Below are 24,823 nucleotides of genomic sequence, written 5' to 3' on the forward strand. Positions count from 1 at the left end.
GAGTGGGAATCAAACCCTGAACTCAAAGGCTGGTTGGTCCGTTTATTGGAGATGATACACGGGCATACTGCCTGTATTGTAAGGCTGATTTATACGTTGTGATATAAAAAACACATGATGACTCAAAAACATACATACAATTGGCAAAGCCTTATAACAGTTCCACCCAAAGCAAGCTGCCATTAATGAGTAAAAAAATCCATTACAATTATGCAAATTAGGCGATGACGTCATTTAGCGACTTCTAGCGACTTTTAGGACAGCCAATAGCTACTTTCCTTACTGAGGAGTTGGCAACACTAATGGGAGGAGGCTCTGAGGCTTTGTTGTTATAGTAAATGCTCAACCCGCTTCTTCGGTACAGCTTTCAGCGGTGTACAGACGGTTTGGCCGAAAATTGCGGATTTTCGCTTAGAGTTTCAAGAAAAGAACGGAGAGGAGGTGACGCGGTAAAGGAACCAACCACAGAGATGTAAGATCACTTTTACTCTTAGACACGTTCTACATCAGTTAGATGAGTGCTGTCTGTCTCTAAGATTTACAAAAGTGACGCCTCGTTTTAGTTTTACGGCGTCCTGTTGCACAAAGAAAAGGGACTCCTTCGGAATACAAGCCCCATCAAGGTGGAGCAACGGCAACGTTAATTTACAGCACAATGCATCAACCCAATACTCGAGGGGATTGTGTTGTAATAGTGTTCGCAGCCGGATTTAACTGAGCTGAACCTCGGCCAGGGACTTCCCCACGTGTTTGATTTACAGATACATGTTAACTGCCTGTGTGTATAGCGGGAATGAAACGATTATTTTAGCTACTGTCTGCTACGCGGGTATGTAGACTGGCTGCTCAAACATTGTAGCCGGCACACAGTGTGCCTACTTACACCCCCAGCAGTGTGCCTACCTACACACAGTGGCGCAACATTTAAATGCCATGGTCAACAAAGCTGAAGCCAAGATGAAAAACACAACATACAACGCAAACACACGGTTGTTTGTTGCTGATGTGTTAGTGGAGCTGTTGTACTTGACTGTTATTGAAAGGTGTTTCAAATATCCACCTCCTTCATGTATGTAAGTAACGTTAGTGTTTACAAAAAATGGAGGCTAGTAGCAGTTGTTATCCCTTTTTAAATTGTACCTGTGTCTGTCAACATGATATATGTAGGGCATACAGATTTCCAGCAGCAGAAGAGCTGCATACCAATAGTCAGCTGTTAAACCTGACAGTGATTACTGCTGTATTCCGAAATGACAGTTTGTGAAGAAACTACTTAATTTTGTCTAATTCTGTTTAGAATGTAGTGCAAGGGTAGAACTGATTGATAAGCCAAATTAAAAGTATGAGTGCATTCCAATACCCATACATCCATATTATTTAGTATGGTTGCATTTTGCAGTATGCAAGCCAACATGCTTTCCCGGCCATCCTGACCCACAATCCTCTGAGCAGCGGAATATATCACAAGGACTGAGCCACGAGAGAGCACATACAGATGACAGCCGGATATATGAGCAAGAGGGTCAAAGTTCAAGGTGCAATGTTATGGCTAAGTAGTATACCCAAATGTATGCATATTGCACAAAATAGTAGGTCTTTTAAGTCTTTCTAAGCAGTACGCACTAAAAGTAAAAAGAGAAAGTATGCGATTTGGAACGCAAGAATAGAAAATTGTATCCATGTGGGGCGTCCTGGTAGCTGAAAGGTAATGTAATCGTAGTCCTGCCAACGAGAGACCAGAGCTGAGGAAGCGAGGCAGAGACACGGGGAGAGAGTAGACATGGCAACAGGCAGTTAACAATTACCTGTGACAAATGAGACATAGTTGCCACGGAGTGGTCACAGGTGCATCAGCTGTCTATGTTTTTTCATACCGCAGTATTTTATGTTCTCTGTCAGATGAGCAAAATAGTGTTCATTACAAGTTATACATTCACTATTAATTCAATTTTGTCACATAACTTGCGGAAGCAGTAACAGCACTTCAGAGGTTATTTTTAACCCAAACAACAATATTTTCCTAAACTTAACCAAGTAGTTTTGTTGCCTTAACTTAACCTAACCTATCCTGAGTTGTTTCCTGTAAAGACAGAATTTTATTTGGAAAGACTGTGTGCATGTAACGAGCTGAAATTGACACGTGTTGCTGACAAGAAAAGACATGAAAAATAAAGAGTAACTTTTTGTTAGATATCATATGCAGTGTTGTATGAGGTTACATCGCTTGAATGTAGTAGCCGAATTGGATGTACAGGATAAAAAATTTAGGGAAATCAAGGTGAAATGTCATTAAGGAATGCTGTTATAAAAGCCCCTTACGAAGCGCTACACAAACAGTGAAGGCATTTCAAGTTTTATCATCTTAAATAAATACAACTTATGAATACAAAAGGAGCTGTTATATTTGTAGAGTCCTGCTTTAGTTTGAGAAAATTCCACCTGTGTTTAACGCCTGTTTTCTATGTTACGGGTGCCGAAAAGACTTCCTCAAAGGATACACTTAGGTTTCCTCGCGTATAGCTCCTCCGGCAAGACTACAATCCTTTATTTTAAGCATTGGGATGTCCTTCAAGATGGAGCACCGGATCACAAGCCGGAGGAGCAAGGAGATGAGAAAGGCCCCTTCATTGCCTGTTATAGATTTGTATGGACATTTGGAACTGACACTTCTTCAGCTTGCTTAATGTCAAACAAATCATAAATAAGCAGCAGCAATACATAAGCACTAAATTGATTAGATAACAAGATGTGCCTGGAGCAATACAGAGCAGTAAGATCGGGAATAAGAATTCACAAAAGAAGCACATGAAATAAACAATCTATAATATATATAATAAATTCCAAGTTCCACTTCTTAAACATGTCCACTACAAAATATGCACTCTAATCAGAGTGTGAGAATTTAAACAGTCTCTCTGTCGAACACATTTGTGCTTTCAATTCATTAGCAGTAACGTTTAATTTGATCAACATTAAAGACCTGTTATGCCTCATAAGTAGAATGTAAATTTGGTTCTGAAAAGTAATGTAAGTATCTGTGTGTACAAATGTGTTATTAATCACCACTGAGCAGTTGATACAGATATGATGAAAATGTACCAATGGGAACTCTGTAACAAAAATGTCCTATCTGACAATATTCTTACATACATAACTCACAAGAGGGTCTGTCTGTCTGTCTCTCTGTCTTTGTGCCTATCTTAGATCCAGCGATGGTCTACTGTAGAAAGCAAAGGCTGTGGCTTCAGCTACGATCTTCACCCCTCCTAACAAGTCTTTGGTCTCTGGATGAACATTAGACACAGTGCACACCCTCTGACCTTAGATGTAATTAAGAACAAAATCAGAACCTCATTCCTGCTGTTATGGAGAGTCCAAGCCTGCTGTCCCTCATTGTGGCATTGCTGGGTTATCTGAGCCCATGTCTGACAAAACTGACTCCCAGAGTCTCCTTTCCTATGGGTGAGTAAAGACGTTGTCTTCTTATATCCTGTTGGCAAACTTAAACATACTTAAAAGCAGCATTGTTAAAAGTGCAGGTTTTACAAAACTTAAGACGGCAGTGCAAATGTTTTATTAAGTAGACAGTGCATTGTGTTTTGTCATTTTTAGACTAATGATAGCATCCTGTTGGTGTAGCCATGGTGATTAGGGCACAGGTGAGAAGATGAAAAACTCAGCAAGTCTAATTGGAAGGCTTATGAAACACAGATACATTGCACAGAAGTTTTTACGGAAGAGTTCTCAACTCTGGAATTAGTGCCAGCAATTACATCATAACACTTGAGCATTTAAGAGACGATCAGTAAGATTTCATAATGTGCATACAAGGTATTTCACCTTGTAAATTAACTTGCATATATTTTACTTACTTATTTTATTACAAAGATAAAACTGTTTTCTGGTGTTATTGATCATTGACTGATAATGATTTACCAGAGCATATGAACAAGTAATACGTCTGTGGCATATTGACGTGGACAATTCATTATCTTTGCAAATGAGCAGATTGCTTACAGCCTGCTTACATGTGGATTCTTTTAATAGTCTGTGGTTTTTAATTGAATGAAATAACCTAATACCAGTGTTAACCGCTGTGAAACAACAGGTATTCCTGGGAGACATCTCACCCGCTACAGTAGCCATGATGTCAGCAACACCACCACACTGCTGCTCAGTGAGGATGGAGACATGCTGTATGTAGGAGCCCGGGATGCTGTGTTAGCACTGGATGTTAGCCATGAGGACGCCATCATACTGAGGAGTAAGGTGGGGGAGCAACCTTTAATTTAGAAAGTCATCAGTGCTTACGTTACTAATCACTTTTTGCTACATCCTGAATTTTTGGAACTTAAATACCTAATGCTATATTTTTTGAAGGAAAGAAAGGAGATGAAAGCAGCTGAACTGTCAATTGAAGAGTACAAGCTGAAGAAAAAGAGCTGAAAGGAGCTGAACTTTTAGATGAAGAATAAGGGCTGAAAGCAGCTGAACTGTCAGCTGAAGAAAAAGAGCTGAAAGTAGCTGAGCTTTTAGCTGAAGAGTAAGATCTAAGGCAACTGAACTATCCACTAAAGATAAAGAGTCTTTGCATTGGTTTTGTAAGGCCGTGCAAAAAAATTGGCCTCATGTTTAGTGTCATGAAACCATTAGATTGGAAACTAGTTTGTAGGGGTGTCCCCGACTAGAATTGACATAGTCAAATCTTATTGGTTAAGTATTGCCTACAGTCAACTAACTGTTGAATCATGTCTTTTTTTCTTGTGTGTGCGTGTTTCTGTAGTGTGGCGCTGGCGGTGGTACCCACACGGTGTGCAGATCAATAGAAAGAGACACAGATTCTTATCATGCTTGTTTTAGTGGTTGTGAATAGAATTGTTGGTCCTAATTCAATTTCCCCATCGTAATAAATCCCCTCACAGAAAGGAAACAACAGCGAAGGGACAGTCAAAGCTGTTTCTACATGCCTCCCAAAGCTGATTTTAGCTAATTGTTGATACATTTAAAATACATCTAGCGCTCTGATAGTGTTATGCTCTTATGTGAGTGCTCTGATAAATAAAACTTGGTCTGTTCTTTGGTTTTGAAATAGCCATGTTGTTATTTATGAATGATGAATGCTCCTTTGTTTCCTTACCCTAATTAACCGTAACTACAACACAACTATTTTAACAATATACAAACAAAATCAAGACCTACCAAATGTACTTGCTATATTCTCATAAATCAACCCCCCTATCCCTACACGATAATTAAAGCTTTTTAATGTTATGTGTCCTGAAGTTTTCATTAACAGTTAAAGGCATACTGTACGGTTTCCAGTGATATGCACTTTTTAATATGTTGTTGAAATTGGTTTTTACATCCTGACAGCAATAAATAACTTATGGGCAATGAAAAAGAAGCGAAACAAAAACGAATTCTGTATCGGCTATAAACCTGTTAAAATGCTTACCAATCGGAGACATTGTACCCGAATCTAAAGAACCAATCACAAGCCTGCGCGTTCTCTCCCCTCTGTGTACGAGCCTGAGCCGGCCTGAGCGCGTTCACGGAGGGCAAAGAAAGCGTTGTTGTCATAGTAGCCGACCGTTAGCTCAGCTCTCGCTCAATGAGGCAGCGGCAGCGTAGCTACCTGGTTGCTAAGTAGCAGCAGCGCTCGTGCACGGCTCTGTGTCGAGGGGTGGGGGCAGGGAGTCCTGAAGGGTGGGGGAGGAGTTAAACGGAACTCCGAAGAGAGAAGCTAATTTCAAATCATGCTAGCTCTCTCAAATCGTACAGTATAGCTTTAAGATGGATGTAAATCTCAGCTGCTCTTCTTCTTACAGTTGGACTGGAGCCCTTCAGAGAAAGACATTGAGCAATGTTCTATGAAAGGAAAGAAAATGGCAAGTAGTTGATTTGTAGTGATATTGTGAACTTATTACACTCCAAGGATTTAAATATATTCTGTTATTTTAGGGTACCAACCAAACAAGTCAAGGCTATCAGTAACATTCAGCTACCATTTACATTTCATTTAATGAGCAAAATAAACACAAGGATGTTGCTGTTTATGTTTGATGAGCAACATGTCTCATCATTTTTGTCATTAATATGAAGCATACTTTGACAAGAGATTTAGTCGATCCAATCATTGCTGTACTTTTTTGGTTTGACTGAAACATTTAAATTGATGTCCTTTTTTTTTTTTTTTTTTCTAGGCCGACTGCCCCAATTTCATTCGTGTACTGCAGTTCCTGAACACCACCCACATCTATGCCTGTGGAACATTTGCCTTCAGTCCACACTGCACCTACATTGTAGGTTTGTTTCAACTGACATTTAAACTGGTTTATGTGTTTAACATTGTGACAGTATGATAATGCTGGCTGTTTATTTCAACAATTTACACAGCAAAATACCCCATTTTCTTTAAATGCAGTGGGTTGCATGTGATTTGATTTCCTAGTACATTTTATTACGTACACTATCAGCTTGACTTCTTGACTTCTTTTCTGTCCAGAACTCACAGACGTTAACGATGACCCTCAAGGCTGATGAAGGAAGAGGTCGCTGCCCTTATGACCCCTACCAACGCAACACTGCTATCATCGTAGGTAGGTAATGCAGTAATGCGACACTTGCTAGAATAAAATGTTTTCTTTGGCAAGTTTAAAGGAAATGTTGGCAGTGTTAGCAAGTATATGCAGGTTTTCTTAAACATGATACAACTAAAATAGGCTATAGAATCTTTTCGCATTTCCAGTATACCTTAGTATGCATGTTTTATTTTTTCTGGTGCGTCACGTTCAACACCACAAACGCACTGGAAAACAAGTTTAGTAAACAACAAAAGGTTACAGTGGTTACTTCTCTGTAGTGTGGCGCTGGCGGTGGTACCTGCACAGAGTGCAGATCAATAGAAAGAGACACAGATTCTTATCATACTTGCTTTTAGTGGTTGTGAATAGAATTGTTGGTCCTAATTCAATTTCCCCATCATAATAAATCTCCTCACAGAAATGAAACAAAAGCGAAGGGACAGTCAATGGGAGAGAGAGACGAAAGCCCGTTTAAAATACATCTAGTGCTCTGATAGTGTTATGCTATAACATGGCTATTTCAAAATCAAAGAACAGACCAAGTTTTATTTATCAGAGTATAAGTGAGTGATGTGAGTGCTCTGATAAATAAAACTTGGTCTGTTCTTTGATTTTGATATTGCCATGTTGTTATTTATGAATGCTGAATGCTCCTTTGTTTCATTACCCTAATTAACTGTAACTATGACAATTCAACTGTGAGATTGGCAGTCAAATAAGTCTTCTTAGATCAAATCCTCGAATAGTCTACTATGCGTGGCCACCCAAAGTAGTTTGACTTGTCATTTTCAGAAATCCTCTGTTTGTCACAATGCAATTTGTTTTCCATGTTTGGTATTCAGCTTTTCTTCAGTCTTCATGAGAATCAGAGCAGAATGTATAGATTTTTTAACGGAAATGATATGGAAACATGGTCCAAAATGCCTTGATAAGAAATTATGTAAATGTATATGCAGGTTTCCTAAACATGGGACAACTAAAATAGGCTATAGAATCTTTTCGCATTTTCAGTATACCTTAGTATGCATGTTTTTATTTTCTGGTGCGTCACGTTCAACACCACAAAGACACTGGAAAACAAGTTTAGTAAACAACAAAAGGTTACAGTGGGTACTTCTTTTTTCTTTTCAAACCCTCAAGCCAGAGTTAATGATTGTTGGAACAGTGGAAAGACTAACAGAGATGGTTTTGATGAGTTTTATTTTATTCTGTCAAGTTTGACTGAAAAGAGTTTTACAATGATCAGCGAGGTAAAATCAATGTTTCGGTCAGTGAAGGCTGTGGGCTGGGAAGAGTTTATCTGACGTCTTTAGGGTAAAACTACTGTTGTCTGACTGGATTCTTGTGGCTTTGAGAAGCGCATTTGGATGTCTTTTCTTTTTCTGTAACAATAATTGAGTAATAATTCAGAAGGCCAGCTAGCTCGATGCCATGCGCAGGGCAGGGCCTTTAAAGTCAAGATTAAAATGTTAAAATCTATTCTAAAATGGATAGGAAGCCAGTGGATGGAAGCTTAAATGGGGGAGAGATGATCATGGCAGCTGCGTTTTGGACAGCCTGAAGCCTTATAAATATGTTTTAGCCAATGCAAGTAAACACAGCATTAAAATAATACAGACAAGATGTGATGAAAGCATGAATAAATTAAATTATAAATTAATTTGAAGATCATTATTTGTATGAAATGCCAAGAAAGAAGATTGGCGACTAGGAAGCATAAATGGCATTCTCCTGAGCGCATATCTTTACTGAATATCCAAATAATTATCACATTTATTTGAACCATTCCACTTGCCGGAACACAGAGTTTACTTGCCCCGGGCAAAGCGGTCAATCATTAATGTCGATTCCTGCAACAGTCCTTCCAGCTTTGAGCCCCTTGTCCTGCAGACTTGTTGCATTAGGCCTTTCCTTTGTGTGGTTATTTATCGTCTTCCAAAATCCAATACCGTGTTTTGCCTTAACTCAGAGTTTTTATTCTCAGTTGTTCTCTTTCATGACAAAGTTTTAATTATTGGTGACTTTAACGTCCTTGTTGATGACATTTCTGGTTGCTTTGCTACTGAATTTTTAAACGTTATGGAGTATTTTAATTGCACTCAACATGAGTCAAGTCCTACTCATAAATGTGCCCATACATTGGCCTTAGTTTTTACTTCTTCTGGGTCTGGAATTATCATCTTTGATTTACATTTTTTTTCTCTGATCATCTATGTCTTGTTTATAACTCTGCTTAGTATTATTATTATTATTATTATTATTATTATTATTAGTCACATTTCTATTACTATTAATGTTAATATTACTGCTTTTTATTATCATTATCATTATATACACTGCTGCTGTTATAATTAGTAGATATATATTTTTTAATATTATTCCATTAATGCCATTAATAGTGCTACTATGGCTATTTCTACTCTAATTAAATGAACCATTTATATCATATTCATTGACTATGTTGTTATTTGATTATGTTGTTCATTCTGTACATGTTACATTCTATTGCATTTCTGTCCATCCTGGGAGAGGGATCCCTCCTCTGTTGCTCTCCTGCCGGAATCTTCCCTTTTTTTCTTTGGCGGTTCAATTCCCGGCTCCTTCAGTATCGTGTCAATGTGTCACCTAAGACACCTAAAACCCCAATTGTGTGACATCCGTGATGTCAGAATATTTTGTTTTTACACTATGACACGTTGTGAATTGAATTAATAGAAAATATATAAGGTGTCGTGAACACTGTTATGCTGATCTGACAAAGATCATAAAATAAAGATCAGCTGTGCCATACGTAATGTTTATTTGAGGTCTCTTTCTTTTGGCTCTGAGGAAAGGATGTCACATTTGTTACCTGCCGGTTGCCTCGTCTCCTCTCTCCTCGAGTCTCTTTCAAGCTTGTCCGCTTGCATTACCAGTGGGCGGGACTTAGATGCGAGGTGATGAAAGGAATCGTGGAGGCACATAATCTTGAAATGAGAAAGACCCAGTGTCGTTTATAGCTGTCTCCATTGTTTTCATCATTACTCCTCGGTTCCGACACAAAGCTGGCACAACTTGAAATCGCTAATCCGGCCCCTGGCACTAATTGTTTGTGCCCATTCTGGGCGTATTAGTAGATACTTAATCAAGAAAACAATGTTTATTTTCACAATGCCTGATCAGTCGACTCAAACTCGTGGGATAGGCAGATTGAAAGGTCTGGACTTCTATTCCTGATTATTATTGCTATGGAATGAATTTAATTGAAAAATGAATGGTCTTCTGTTTCACAGATGGAGAACTTTATACGGGGACGGTGGCAGACTACAGGGGGAACCGCCCAGGCATCTCCCGGCACCTCAGTGAGGGCCGGCGTGTTGACCTGAAGTTGGATGATACATTAGGATGGCTTGAGGGTGAGTGTGTTGTCTGTCAAAATGAAACGTATGGTAGTCAAAGCAGTTGAGAAGAAAATTGTATTAATGATTAAACATGGACTGCAGTTGTTTTGTCAGTTGTTGAGCACTTGGGAATTGCTTAGTTCTTGATTAGAGGTAGTATGTTAAGGATATGAACTTCAAAGGGCCATGGTTAGAGACCTGAATAAACCCAGTTGGCCAAGTTAACACCCCAACACTTGTCTTTCCTGTCAATGGTACCTCTATTTCTAAATGGCTTAAATATTGACCACAGTTGTTTAGAAAGTAGCATCATCATTTCAATTACGGATGTCCATATTATTTTGCCCTTGTTCTCATTCAGTCATTTCATATTGAGTAACGGCCAATATCGAGTGCCGACCCGATGCTTCTATTTCCCTAGAGAATACAGCTGCACACTCCATTACATTGAAGTTATTCAAATCAATCCAATTGCAGTTTGAAAAAAGTTACCTGTATCCAAGCTGTTCCCTAATACGTATGTGTATATATATATTTATATATATTTATTTATTATTATTATTATTATTATTATTATTATTATTATATTCTTTTTTTTCTTTTTTCTTTTTTCTTTTTTAACAAAATCAAACGAATGAAATAACAAACCCTCTCTGTAATTTTTTGGCCTTGTCCCTTTCTAAAGGGAATTCTACTATTCTACTTAAAAGTTTTCTCTGAGTATCTTGAATGAACTATTTTCGTTGTCTGCAGATCTTTTGCACAAATTACATGGCTGTCTGCGGTGAAACATCATGCACCATAGATTACAGCAAAACGCAGGACTGTCACTCTAGACCTTAGCTGAAATCAAGTGCGCATAAAATAGGTAAATAACATCAATAAATGTTATCATACTGCGTTTTGCTATCGTTTATGGTTTGTGGTGTTTGTCGTGGGTTGGGGCTCAGCCCCCGCTCTGTCACACGGAGCGCAGCGCAGCGGAGTCGAGGAGAGGTGGACAGGAGTTGACGATTTGACGGAGGCTGCACTTGTTGTGTTGTTATGCATAATGGCTTCACGATTAAAAACAACCCTGTGACAGCTGACTTAAAAGAAGCATCGGATTGGACTCAATAGAGCCGATATTGATCATTTAAAACTGCCTTGAGTACATTCCCTAGTTACTGTAGGTGTCTTGGCAACTGAAATGTCCTTGACATCATGAAAAGACTGTTGGCCAACAGGGGGGTTTATGCATTGCCTCAATGTGTCCCAGACTTGGGGATAAGCTGTAACATAACATATTGAGGATAAGCTGTAACATATTGTTTTATTTGAAGGATATGACATATTTCCACAAACTTACATCTTTGGAATACTTTGCTATCTGTTTGTTATAGATCCAACTTTCATCAGCTCCAGTTTCCTTCCTGATGAAGAGAAAATCTACTTCTTCTTCAGTGAAGTGGGCAGAGAGTATGACTTCATCGACAAATTTATTGTTTCTCGTGTTTCTCAGATCTGCATGGTAAGGGTAAAACAATGGGCCTCATGCAAGAACCACTCGTACACCCACATTTGTTTTTAGGTGGCATATATGAGCAACAATTTTCTTGAAGTTCAAATTTTCTCTTGGGTACTAACTAAATTCAGGAGTGGTCAAGACCTGTCCTAAGACTTACAGGTAGCCTGTGAGCCAAGGTACATAAATACGTTCTAGTCCTTATGTTTTCATTCTCATACGTATTTTCACTCCTACATGTGCATTACATTTTTATGCTCATACACTTGACTCATACAATCATACATTTTTATTTCTCAAATGCATGCATTCAATGTATATATTTAATATTATAGAGAATATTCACTCTGTCAGGGTTCAATATTAATGTTTCTTATTTAAAAGTGAAAAATATGGGCAGTATTTCAGATGTATCATGACACCATGATCAGGTGGAGGGAGGCCAGACTCCTACATACTGCTGTGTCTGAAATGCTGTGTAGGTTAAAACAACAGCAGGTTCAGTTCTGTGTTGTACTTGATGCCTTCTCCTCTTCTCATGCCAGAGTGATGTTGGAGGTCAGCGGACCCTGCAGCGACGCTGGACCACATTTGCCAAAGCTCAGCTGTTGTGCCAGGCTGATAATGAGCTGCCCTACAATATGATCCAGGACATAGACACCCTCCCACCAGTAGAGGGAGCTCCTGCAGATGATACACTCTTTTACGGCATCTTCACCTCCCAGTGGTCAGTTAACTAAAGGGCAATGATCCATACAGTAGCTAATGTAAATTCCCTGAAACTATGGTGTCCTGTTATCTACAAAGCATCATCATTTTCTGCGGTTGGTGTTACTTTGTGCCTCTCATAATAACCAGCATTGTACTTTGCATGGAGCCAGCCTCTCATAGCAGCTGTATCACCTGTGTCCTGGGGTCTCATTTATCACCGTTGCGTACGCACAAAACAAGGCCTTAAATAGGCATATGCCACTCTGCCAGAGCGGCACCATTACAAGTATGATGATGCCTCTCACACAATTATTTTCACTTCATATCACAGGTTACGTTGCACTTTAAGATCTTCTTTATCCTAAATGGTCAAACCAGCAGTGTTATTTATGCTTGTACTAGTGAGCCATAACTAAGCACATTTCAATTGTAAAATAATTCAAATCAAATCTCAAATTATATGTAAAACATATAAATAATGCTGTGACACTCGTGATTTGTTTTGCTGCATGATGGAAGAATTAGGAGGAAACGAGTGTTCAGAGATCGCCTCATCCACAAGCACTTCGATTTCTTAGGGAAATAAAATGCTTTTCTTGGTCTTTCTCTTGGTAGTTGACGAGATTCAGCATAAAGACCCATTGAGCAGCTTATTTCTATGCATCAACATTCATGGTCATTCAGGTGCTTTGCATTGACTATTTATGGTTGAATGTGGCCGTTTAGAGGTTGGGATATGAAGCTCATCCAGCTGTGCACATTTACAGATTGATATTGGATTTGCGCATTGGCAGCCGTAGGCATGGTTTTAAAAATCGGAATATGTTTTGGCCTACATGCATTTCCTCCTTTCAACGTATGCAAACATTTAGTGTGGATCCTACGCTCTGTTTTACAAATGAGACCTCTGTTCTGGCCACTTTTACATTAACTACAAAACATTATTAAACATACAAAAAATGAAGAATAAACTTTGGATTTATCGTTGGGAAAAACCTTGTTAAATATGCTGTTATGCCGCAGGATTCATCATGCCGCAGGATTTATCATAGTAACAAGGCACACTATTTTCTATGATAACATCCGTGAAAAAGATTTGTCACTGTGTATAGAGATGGTGAAACAACTCGGCCCTCAACAGTATACAGTGAAAGCAGCTTTTTGTGGATACGGGAAGGTAGGAAAAACAATGGTGCCAAATAAGGGTAGGATACATCTTGAATGGTGGAGGGATGGTGGGGTGCATGGAGAAAAAAACCTCAAAATTGTAAGGTCAAAACAACACTGAAAGAATAGTTCAACCTGGTAAATATGCTTTCACATCAAGGATCTTGTGTGTTTTAGAAACTTTGGGAAAACACACTATAGGAATATGCAGACGTGCTCTTACACTACTACATCTAACACAATATTCTTTTGAGGACATCATTCACATGTTGGATAGAGACGACAGAGGCAATGAGGATGATCTATACTGTACGCCAAGCTTGAGCAGGTTGAGGCTTCGTCACTGTATCTACAGTGCATCCGGAAAGTATTCACAGCGCTTCACTTTTTCCACATTTTGTTATGTTACAGCCTTATTCCAAAATGGATTAAATTCATTTTTTTCTTCAAAATTCTACACACAAGTGAAAAAAGTTTGTTTAAATTTTTTGCGAATCTATTAAAAATAAAAAACGAAAAAATCACATGTACATAAGTATTCACAGCCTTTGCCATGACACTCAAAATTGAGCTCAAGTGCATCCTGTTTCCACTGATCATCCTTGAGATGTTTCTACAACTTGATTGGAGTCCACCTGTGGTAAATTCAGTTGATTGGACATGATTTGGAAAGGCACACACCTGTCTATATAAGGTCCCACAGTTGACAGTGCATGTCAGAGCACAAACCCAGCCATGAAGTCCAAGGAATTATCTGTAGACCTCCGAGACAGGATTGTGTCGAGGCACAGATCTGGGGAAGGGTACAGAAAAATGTCTGCAGCATTGAAGGTCCCAATGAGCACAGTGGCCTCCATCATCCGTAAATGGAAGAAGTTTGGAACCACCAGGACTCTTCCTAGAGTTGGCCGCCCGGCCAAACTGAGCGATCGGGGGAGAAGGGCCTTAGTCGGGGAGGTGACCAAGAACCCGGTGGTCACCCTGACAGAGCTCCAGTGTTGCTCTGTGAAGAGTCCTTCCAGAAGGACAACCATCTCTGCAGCACTCCACCAATCAGGCCTGTATGGTAGAGTGGCCAGACGGAAGCCACTCCTCAGTAAAAGGCACATGACAGCCCGCCTGGAGTTTGCCAAAAGGCACCTGAAGGACTCTCAGACCATGAGAAACACAATTATCTGGTCTGATGAAACAAAGATTGAACTCTTTGGCCTGAATGCCAAGCGTCATGTCTGGAGGAAACCAGGCACTGCTCATCACCTGGCCAATACCATCCCTACAGTGAAGCATGGAGGTGGCAGCATCATGCTGTGGGGATGTTTTTCAGCGGCAGGAACTGGGAGACTAGTCAGGATCGAGGGAAAGATGACTGCAGCAATGTACATTGATGAAAACCTGCTCCAAAGCGCTCTGGACCTCAGACTGGGGTGAAGGTTCATCTTCCAACAGGACAACGACCCTAAGCACACAGCCAAGATAACAAAGGAGTGGCTTCGGGACAGCTCTGTGAATGTCCTTGAGTGGCCCAGCCAGAGCCCAGACTTGAACCCGATAGAACATCTCTGGAGAGATCTGAAAATGGCTGTGCACCGACGCTCCCCATCCAACCTGATGGAGCTTGAGAGGTCCTGCAAAGAAGAATGGGAGAAACTGCCCAAAAATAGGTGTGCCAAGCTTGTAGCATCATACTCTAAAAGACTTGAGGCTGTAATTGCTGCCAAAGGTGCTTCAGCAAAGTATTGAGCAAAGGCTGTGAATACTTATGTACGTGTTATATTCTCGTTCTTTATTTTTAATAGATTTACAAAAATTTGGAACAAACTTTTTTCACTTTGTCATTATGGGGTATATATATAACATAACAAAAAAAAAAAAGTGAAAAAGTGAAGCGCTGTGAATACTTTACGGATGCACTGTACTTACTAAGCTGTCATTTTTATTTATCTACATATTTATTTCTCTATTGTGTGCATTATTAGCTCTCATTCATCATTTTTTCCCCCTCCATTAACTAGGTCTGTCAACTCTGGACGGTCAGCGGTGTGCTCATTCCGCCTGACTGACATCAAATCGGTTTTCTCTGGTAACTACAAAGTCCTGAACCGGGACACATTACAGTGGAGCACACGGGTTCAAGAAAAGATTGCAAATCCAGGAGAGGTAAATGGTCACCTCTAATTGATATGAGAATGGAAATTTAAGATTACATCAGACTTTATTTAACCTGAGAGAAATTGTTCAGCACTAGTAGCAATATAAAGCCGAGAACAGTTGAACAAATGCAAAAGCCACAACAAAATGCAAAATCCGGAAGTGAGCAACAGTGGATGTTTGATAATGAAATGGGCCGACTATTATTGTTGGCAGGCTATTGTTACGTTGAGCTGAGCCAGGCCTAAATCTATCGCATAATTCATCACCGGCAATAGCTGCATAATGCACGCGGGTCGGATTTGTGACCGACTTGTTCCTGACTTACTTTGACTTCATGAACCCTATGAGCAATGATAACCTCATGAGATCAAGGTTGCTGCAGTTTTTGGCACCAGGGATTCAGCTGCTCTAAACCAAATTCAAGAACCAGGGCATGATGGGAAACACCTGGCTGTCGCCTTATCAAAGAGCGGATAATAGCCTACAATCTAGCTTTAAATAACAATTAGGATTTCTACAATAAGTGATGTGGTCAAAACTAAGAAGGCTCTTTGATCAGGAGACAGCAAGGCATTTCGCCTTTGTTTTACACTTCTCGGCCACCGTAGGAAAGTGCAAATAGAGAGATTATCAATATAGTGCAAACTAAATATACACAATGCCAGAAGTTTAAACAGGTGAAAGGTAAATGTCTTAAATATAAACTGTTTAATGGAAAGGTTGAAACCCAAACAATACACATGCCAATTCTGGAAAGGCAGATCTCCGCCAGGTGTGATTGAATGATTCAATAATCATCCAAACTATCTGTTGTACATTAATGACAGTATATAGACCAACTTACTGCTGTCAGGTAACAAAAGTTCAGACTGGGCCAGTTGATGAAGCCCGAATTACTGCTCCAACTCATAACTTATTCTATACTAAATTAAGCTCTAGCGTAAGTTCAGTCAGTAAGACAATACTCTCGTATGCTTAGTCTTGTAGTTAACCCTCTCATGTCTGGGGCCGCCAAGGGAACACTCTTCTTGATTCTTGCAATAGCTTCAGGCAGTTACCTCAAGTGGCAGTGAAAGTGCTCGCTCCGTAAATGTGCCTTGTTCAGATTGCATATACATTTGCACACAATCATTCAGATCATTAAAACCTTTTTTAAATATTTGATTATAATATATTTTAAGGCTAATTACTCATTACCAATCCCTTAGTGCGTGTCTGGTATTGTTTTTCGCCTTGTGGGTCATCACTTGAAGGGTCATTAGCCTAACCCACTTTTCACCCCGGACTGATTTAGCATCTTAGCGGTGCAATTCCATGCAAGATGGCTCCCGTTGATGTATTCTACTTATTCATTCATTTATTATTCATTGCCCTCTTCTAGATACTACTATTCATAGCTATCTACCAATTCCTCCGATCCGTCGTACTTTGGGAAGCTGGTCACCGTCAAGGCATCGTGGTCTAATGTGTCTACTGTTGTCCTGTCATGTGTTGGATGCTGCTATTTGATCCTTGGCTAGGTCTCACCTTATAAAAAGGTTTTAATCTCAGCGTGTTTCTTTCTACTTAATGGTTCTTTACATATATTGCATTTCGAACTATCTTAATCTCAGTCATCGCACCATAGTCCTCAAGACCTCACATGCTGGTAACTTTATGCTGTCATGTGGTATTGCATTCATTGCAGCAGCACCATTGGGTGATCTGTTAGTGGAATCACATGCGTTGCAGCAACAGCACTGGGGATCTGTTAGTGGAATACACATGTCGCAGCAGCAGCATCGGCTTTGGGTGATATATTAAGTGGAATTGCATTTTTTGTAGAAGCAGCATTGTGGGGCAATCTCATGTTGGGTCCATATAGAGTTCTGTCTTGACCTGCTTTATACAGTAAGTATAGATAAACTGATTGTTCAGGCTCTGCCCATACTTCTTTAAGTACGCCTTTAATCCCTTGTAAATCATGGTTTAACTGGTGTCGAAGCTTTTGTTACTGCCAACGCTTTCCCTTCGTTGCCTGCAATTGTAATCTGCCATTATTGCATTGTTAAGCATCTAAATTCTTCTGTAATCATGCCTGCCCACATTCTCTATACATGCATATAACTGGTGATGGCGCGTTGACTCAACGGCTATTTTGCTGCTCACTGTTTCCTTTTTATCTGTTATTTCCAGTCAAAGATAACTAATAAGATTTCAATCAGGAGAGACATCAATAAAATTGAACAATAATTTATTACACATGCATAAGAATGAATAGTACAAAGTCTTTGGCTATTGGACTCCATGGCCAAGCCGTATATCAGAGGGGCCCAACACTGAGATCAGCGAAGCACAATCCCCCCTGGAGTCCAGACACTGGTGGTGGTGATTATGATTCCATTCAGATTATTTTGTATAGCCCAAAATCACAAATTACAAATTTGCCTCAGACGGCTTTACAATCTGTACACATCCAACCTCCTCTGTCCCGGAACCCTCACATCAGCACAGGAAAAACTCCCCTAATCCTTTTAACTGGGAGAAAAAAAGGAAGAAACCAATGGGAGAGCGATAGAGGAGGGATCCTTCTCCCAGGATGGACAGAATGCAATAGATGTCATGTGTACAGAATGAACAACAACATAACAGAGTTACAACACATTCAATGTATATGACATAAATTATTCATATAATCACATTAGTAAGCAGAGTAACGAAGGAGAAAATTAAGACTACTTATAATAAAAGCAGCAATTACTATAGTAGAATTAAAATAATGATATAGGGAATAGTATTAGTAATGTGACTAATAATAATAAAAGTAACAGTGGGTGTCAGCCGGGTCACAGCAGGAAGCACGACCACGGTCCAGGTACCACTACGATTCATGGAAATCTGCGAGGCGAGAAAGAAAAGAGGGCTTCAGGGTAGAAGCAAAGCCAATAAGCATAATGGTACAGGGAATAGTAATACTAATGTGACTAATAATAATAATGGTAGTAGCAGTGGGTGTCAGCAGGGCCACAGCAGGAGGTACGACCGCAGTCCAGGTACAGCCACGATTTAGGGAAACCTGCGAGGCGAGAAAGCACAAAGACTCTAGGGTAGAAGCAAAGCCAGTAATGTGCATAAATAGGAGATTAATACATAAAGATGGAGGGAGAGAAGATGAGAGAGGAGCTCAGTGTATCCTAGGTAGTCCCCCAGCTGTCTAGGCATATAGCAGCATGTCTAGGGGCTGGACCAAGGCGAAACAGAACCAGCCCTAACTATAAGTGCTATCAAAAATGAGGTCTTAAGCCTACTAGCAGACTACTTAAAAGTGGTGAGTGTGTCTGTCCCCCAGACTGAAACTAGAACCTGGTTCCACAGAAGAGGAGCCTGATAACTGAAGGCTCTGGCTCCCATCCTACTTTCATATACTCTAGGAACCACAAGTAACCCTGCATTGATTGAGCGCAGCTCTCTAGTTGGGTAATATGGAACTATAAGTTCCTTAAGATAAGATGGTGCCTGGCCAGTTAGAGCTTTGTAGGTGAGTCGAAGAATTTTAAATTCTATTCTTGATTTAACAGGGAGCCAGTGCAATAGTCACATTACTATTACTATTCCCTGTACCATTACACTTATTGGCTTTGCTTCTACCCTGGAGTCTTTGCGCTTTCTCGCCTCGCAGGTTTTTATGAATCGTTGTGGTATCTGGACTGTGGTCGTGCCTCCTGCCGTGACCCAACTGACACCCCCTGCTACTGCCATTATTATTATTATTATTAGTCACATTAGTATTGCTACTACCATTATTATTATTATTAGTCAAATTACTATTACTATTCCCTATATCATTATTATAATTCTACTATAGTCATTGCTGCTGTTATTATAAGTGGTCTTAATTTTTTCCTTCGTTACTCTGCTTACTACTCTATGAATCATTTATGTCATATGCATTTCTGTCCATCCTGGGAGAAGGATCCCTCCTCTGACGCTCTCCTATAGGTTTCTTCCTTTTTTCTCCCTATTAAAGTTTTTTTTCGGGGAGTTTTTCCTGTGCCGATGTGAGGGTTCCGGGGCAGAGGATGTCGCATGCGTACAGATTGTACAGTCCTATGAAGCAAATTTGTAATTTGTGTTTTTGGGCTATACAACATAAATGTAATTTAATTGAAGTTGATAGGGCTGGGGTCTCTTTCCATCCGGTGCCATGAGTTGACGGCTGGAACTGCTCTCTAACTAACAAAGGGGAGTATACTTGGCTCTACCACACTGCATGTTAGTATGCCTATGATTATTACCCATAGTTCCCATAGGCCTTTCCTTTTTTCCTTTCTATCTCGAGGACCCTGAGGGTCCTTCCCCTGGATCTGACTCATGTTGTCACTACCATGTCTTGCTGCTAATGAACCACGACTTGGTATGATACTGTTGGCCCTTCTGGTGGCTAGTCTTTGGGGTTGTCTTTCCCCTTGAGGGCCCTGTGGTTGTCTAACTCCCTGAGAGGAGGCGTCGCCTTCCTCGTTCTGGTGTCCCCTTGCGGCACACGATGTGTGCCCCTTCTGATGTATGCTTCATGAGTTCCTTTTTGATCGTCTACTCTGCAGCAAATGGTACCAGACTTTCTTACCTTCAACTTTGAGCGCTGTTGCCGTTGTTAGGACGACTTTAAAAGGGCCTTCTCGCCTGGGTTGATCACACTTTCTTTTGAACACTTGATGTATACCCACTCTCCTGGTTGCACCCTCTGCAGCATCTCAGGAATAGCAGATTATCTGTCCTCTGTGGCACCTTTGACCTAGTGGAAGATAACCTTGTGAATTTGACACAAATGCTGGACATAGCTGGTTAGTTATTTTTCTAACTGCTCAAGCGGAGGTCCCTGATATGGTTCTCTGAAATAGGGCACTGGCATCGGCCACCTTGTGAGCATGAAGGTGTCCATTGCTTTGACACAATCATTAGGAGTTCCATCTACTGGCAGCACCATCCTGGCTGCAGTATTCACGGGCATGTAATTGAGAAGATGTGTACAACACCACTGGGTGACCCATAGTTAAAACTGAAGTTTTCTGAAATGCAAAGGCTTCTGCTGCCAATCCCTGATAGCAGGGTGGCAAGCCCATCTCAATGTTGTCCAGTTTAGTGCTATGATAGGCCAGTGACTGCTTTCCTGTCGAGGTATCTTGCAATGAGTACTGCACTTGCACAGCCTGATCTTTCATCGACGTACGATGAAATGGCTTTGAGTAATCTGGGTTTCCGAATGCGGGGGCAGATTGAAAATCACATTTTAATGCTTCAAATGCATGGCTCGCAGAGTCGCTGTCTGGCAGCATAGTTACAAATCCACTGGCGTGAGTAACCAGTCATTCCCAGAAAAATGACCATTTGCACCACCGTTTGTGGTTTTGGAGCTTTGGTTATGGTCTCCAATTGGTAGGGGCAATTAGCATCTTTGCTTAATTTCCTCCCAAGATACTCAACCTCTGTCTGACAGAATTTAAGTTTGTCTTTGCTGACCTTGTGCCCTCCTTTGGCTAGAGCTTTAAGTACAGCAATGGATTCCTTTTTACACTGTTCTTTTGTAGAGCTGCAGACCAAAATGTCCTCCACGTACTGGATTACAGTACTTGAATCTTCCAAGTTTTGCAAGTCCTGAGCCAGTAAAACATTGAAAATGGATGGACTTTCGACATACCAATGCGGAAGGCGGGTATTTTTGTACTGATGGCCCTCATATGTCAATGCAAAGAGATGTTGTGGGTCAGGATGCAGTGGCACACTGAAAAAGGCTGAACATATATCAATAACTGTGTACCATCGTGCATCAAGTGGAATATTGGTGAGCAGTGTGTGGGGGTCAGGAACAATGGGTGTCTCGGCATCAATGACAGTATTGACAGCTTTCAGATCACCCAGACAATGATCCTCAGAGTGTGACTTTTTGAGTGGAAGAATTGTGTTACAGGGACTTTTACACTCCCTGAATTATGGGTCTGGTGATGTATTCTGTATGGCAACCTTGCCCCTGGCTTAACCTTTATTTGAATTAGGTGTGCTGATTTTAACTTTCCTACACCTGTCTTATGTTTTGACCAAAAATCCTGTGGTATTTGTTTTAGCAAACTCCACTGTTCTGGGTGTAGGGGCATTAGTGCATGTGGTCTTTTTCTCCCTAGAACCTTTTCTGCTAGCCCTTTGTCACATGCTCTTAGTGATATCCTAATGTACTGTTTTCCCGATGATATGTGAATGTATTTATTATGAGTAGGTAGCCATTCTTGTGTTTGCAGGGCTGCTTTTACCATTGGACCTAGTCGTGTGACTCATGTCCTTGTGCCACTAGGAGTGTGATGTGAGGTGTGGAGCCATTGACTTGAAGCCAATCTCGTAGCATAGATGGGAGGGTTACTGCTCCAGCTGCTCCTTGTGGCTGCTCCTTGTGTCCTATATACAAGTCTTGACTGACCAGGTAGTATGGCTTTTTAGTTAGCAACTCCTCCCAACATTCATCATAGTCTTTGTGTTGCTGTTGTTCATCCTACATGAGAGTGCAGTGAAGTGGAAGTGGAACGCTTTTCACACAATGTGACTGCACCCAGAGTTTCCATGTGTTCCATTCCTGGAGCAATTTAGACTGTAACATCAGTCTGAGCCAATATACGGCAGGTTGTTTGTGATTGGCAGCTTCTTGTTGTTCCTGTCATCATTCCTAACGGTGGGTCTTCCGTAAAATCTACATATCGGCCATCTTGTCTGCACATAATTTTAGCTTTAGGGGACACAAAATGTCTCTTCCCAGCAGATTGACGGAAGTATAAGCCGAATAGAGCAGGGGTCCCACTATGGTTTTAGCTGCAATCAGCATTGGGACCAGCTGTGTGAGGGGTATTACTTGTGTTTTCCCAGAGAAGTTTACAACAGGCAAGCTCAAAAGGGGGAGATTTAATCCGTTTCTCAGAATGCATTAATAAGTTGCACCTGTGTAAAATCCCTTTTGTCTGCTATGCCAGCCTCCCTTTCTGCTGATCAGTACTGTTCTCCGTCCTCATCGCCAGATGAGGAGTGCAGAGGCTTTGGTCCCTTGCTGGCTGATCTTGTGCTTGTGTGGAATAGGGTTCTCTGAGTCGGCTTCCTTATCTTAGCTGTCTTCTGAGCAGTGAGAGTCACAATCATCCTCTTCCTCTGAGTGCAGAGAGCCTGCCTCTCCCTCATCCGAGCCTGGTGTGCTCCCCCTGCTCACCACACTCCCTTCATGATCTCTCTGACCTCTCTTAGCTTTCTTCCTTCCAAACTTCAGTGTGAAGCGTCCCTGTAGCTTGCCCCCTATTTCTTGTTCCTCCAAACTGTCTATCTGGTTACCTATAACTGGATATATTCCCACATAACCTTTTCCTAAGGTGAGTATAGTGGAGGCCTTAGCTGGCCATGGTGGGGCAGTAGGGTGCTGCTCATGTTCTCTTGTCTTTCCCTTCTCACTGCTGCTTTGCTTTCTCTCATCCTTGATGTGTGTGTGTGTGTGTGTGTGTGTGTGTGTGTGTGTGTGTGTGTGCGTGTGCGTGCCGATCTAACCTAAGCCACTTTAACACTTCTCTTTCTCTCGCTCGCTTCTGTTCCTGCTTACCACTCGTGTTTTTAGCTTTGTAGTGTTTTATATTAGCTTCCACTTCGTCGCAGTGTGCTTCATTGAAGGTGCCCTGTGTTGGACATTGGAATTGCCCTGTTGTTCTCTTATGCCACTTTTTCATGCATTGCTGGATAATTTTTTTATGATCTGGGTGATGCTTCATTACCCAATTTGCCGGTGTCAACACACCTCCTTTTGTCACTTTAGTCCCCATAAATACTTGCCTTGTGCTGATTGCCAGGGATCTGGGTATTTCCTGCTTTTGGTATGAGCCTTTGATTCTTATCACCATAAGTATGTTACCTACAGTAATACCTGGCTTATATTTTCTTCCTCTCACTGGATCAAATTTTACTGTTATTTTTCAGTCATCCTCCTTATATTAAACAATGTACTGGAACTTGCCTGTTTCTCACCTTACTCTCCTTGGGACAACTGTGATGCTCAGCCGTGGATTTACTGTCACCCTATTTTCTTCTGTTATTCCACACTTCTCAGGTATTCCTGAGAAGTGTGGAATAACCTCCTTGACCAGTGTCAAGAGTCTCTATTGAAGAGTGCTCATTGCGGATGTGCCTGCAGAATTTATGACGTTACAATTAATGTGGAATTTGTCCATATATATTTTTGAATTGTAAAAGTAATACCAGTCAATCTGCTGTGGTAAATACTTAAAAACAGCTAAATAAGTATGTGTTTATATTTAGAACTATCTGTCACTCAGCTCTGCTAGCTTGATGTTTGTGAAGGGAATGACATTTGAAAATTCACTTTTTGATCTATTTTAGTTGAATGAATGAATGTGGGCGCCTTATATGTAATATTAGTCTGATCCCAGATCCAAGTTGCATTGAACGGTGTAATCAAATTGGTCCAATTAACCTTAAGTATAATTTTGATCCAATATAATTGTGTTCAAGTTACTGTGTTACTGTCAAACTCCCTTTTTTGTGTGGTAGTGTGGACTGCACAACGCGTCTGACAACGCCCTGCGTTTTGTCAAAGAAAACTTCCTGGCAGACGACAGTGTGCGACCAGTTGGAAGAAGTCTGACTATGGTATCTGCTGAGCACAACTACAGCCATCTGACTGTCCAAAGAGTCCAGGCTGCCTACAACAGAGACTTCACTGTCCTGTTTCTGCTTACAGGTAGGCCATGTGGGAGGCAAAATTCAAAATGCTTATTGTCATTCCGGTTATACAAGTATAATCTTGTGAAATGCTCTTACTAGGAGGCTCCATAAAAGGAAGAAAATAAATAGTAAATATATAAAGATATATAATATACAATATTATACAATTAATATAATAACAAAATAGAAGCAATGAAAATATCAAGCTAAGACAACAGCAATCAAAAGGTTGCATGTTGCACAAGGATTTGATTGCACTTTGTGTGTGTGTAATGTGTGTGTTGTGAGCTGTGTGAGTTATCTATTTAGTTGTCTTCTGGCCTGCAGACAAACAACATCTACTATAGCACATTATAACACATTATACATATTGAACATATTACACAACACCTGCAGCCTCAACATTATTTAAAATTATTATTGAGGTAGGCATAAATTAGTTTTTAAAACGGTTAAGTTAACATCAGAGGGCAAGAGCTTGTTCTCAAAGTGGAAAATATGGGATGGATCAGACAATACCGCTTTCCTTTGTCCATGTACTGCTCATCCATCAACTTGAGAGACTGTTGTTCATTCTTCACCATGACCTT

At 40.6% G+C, this 24,823-nt stretch overlaps 1 protein-coding gene across 1 annotated transcript in view; it reads left to right on the forward strand.

The window, feature by feature from the left end:
- The first annotated feature begins 303 nt into the window (after positions 1–303).
- Positions 304–24,823, forward strand: part of sema4ab (sema domain, immunoglobulin domain (Ig), transmembrane domain (TM) and short cytoplasmic domain, (semaphorin) 4Ab) — a 42,564-nt gene continuing 18,044 nt past the window's right edge. The window contains exons 1-11 of the mRNA XM_054606237.1: positions 304–472; positions 3,205–3,462; positions 4,109–4,269; positions 5,829–5,888; positions 6,204–6,302; positions 6,506–6,599; positions 9,857–9,979; positions 11,347–11,474; positions 12,014–12,195; positions 15,359–15,503; positions 24,060–24,249. Of these exons, the coding sequence (XP_054462212.1) occupies positions 3,366–3,462; positions 4,109–4,269; positions 5,829–5,888; positions 6,204–6,302; positions 6,506–6,599; positions 9,857–9,979; positions 11,347–11,474; positions 12,014–12,195; positions 15,359–15,503; positions 24,060–24,249 (1,279 nt within the window). The 5' untranslated portion in view covers positions 304–472; positions 3,205–3,365. The remainder of the gene's footprint in view (positions 473–3,204; positions 3,463–4,108; positions 4,270–5,828; positions 5,889–6,203; positions 6,303–6,505; positions 6,600–9,856; positions 9,980–11,346; positions 11,475–12,013; positions 12,196–15,358; positions 15,504–24,059; positions 24,250–24,823) is intronic.

This window comes from Anoplopoma fimbria, chromosome 10, assembly GCF_027596085.1.
Source record: "Anoplopoma fimbria isolate UVic2021 breed Golden Eagle Sablefish chromosome 10, Afim_UVic_2022, whole genome shotgun sequence".
Lineage (NCBI taxonomy): Eukaryota > Metazoa > Chordata > Actinopteri > Perciformes > Anoplopomatidae > Anoplopoma > Anoplopoma fimbria.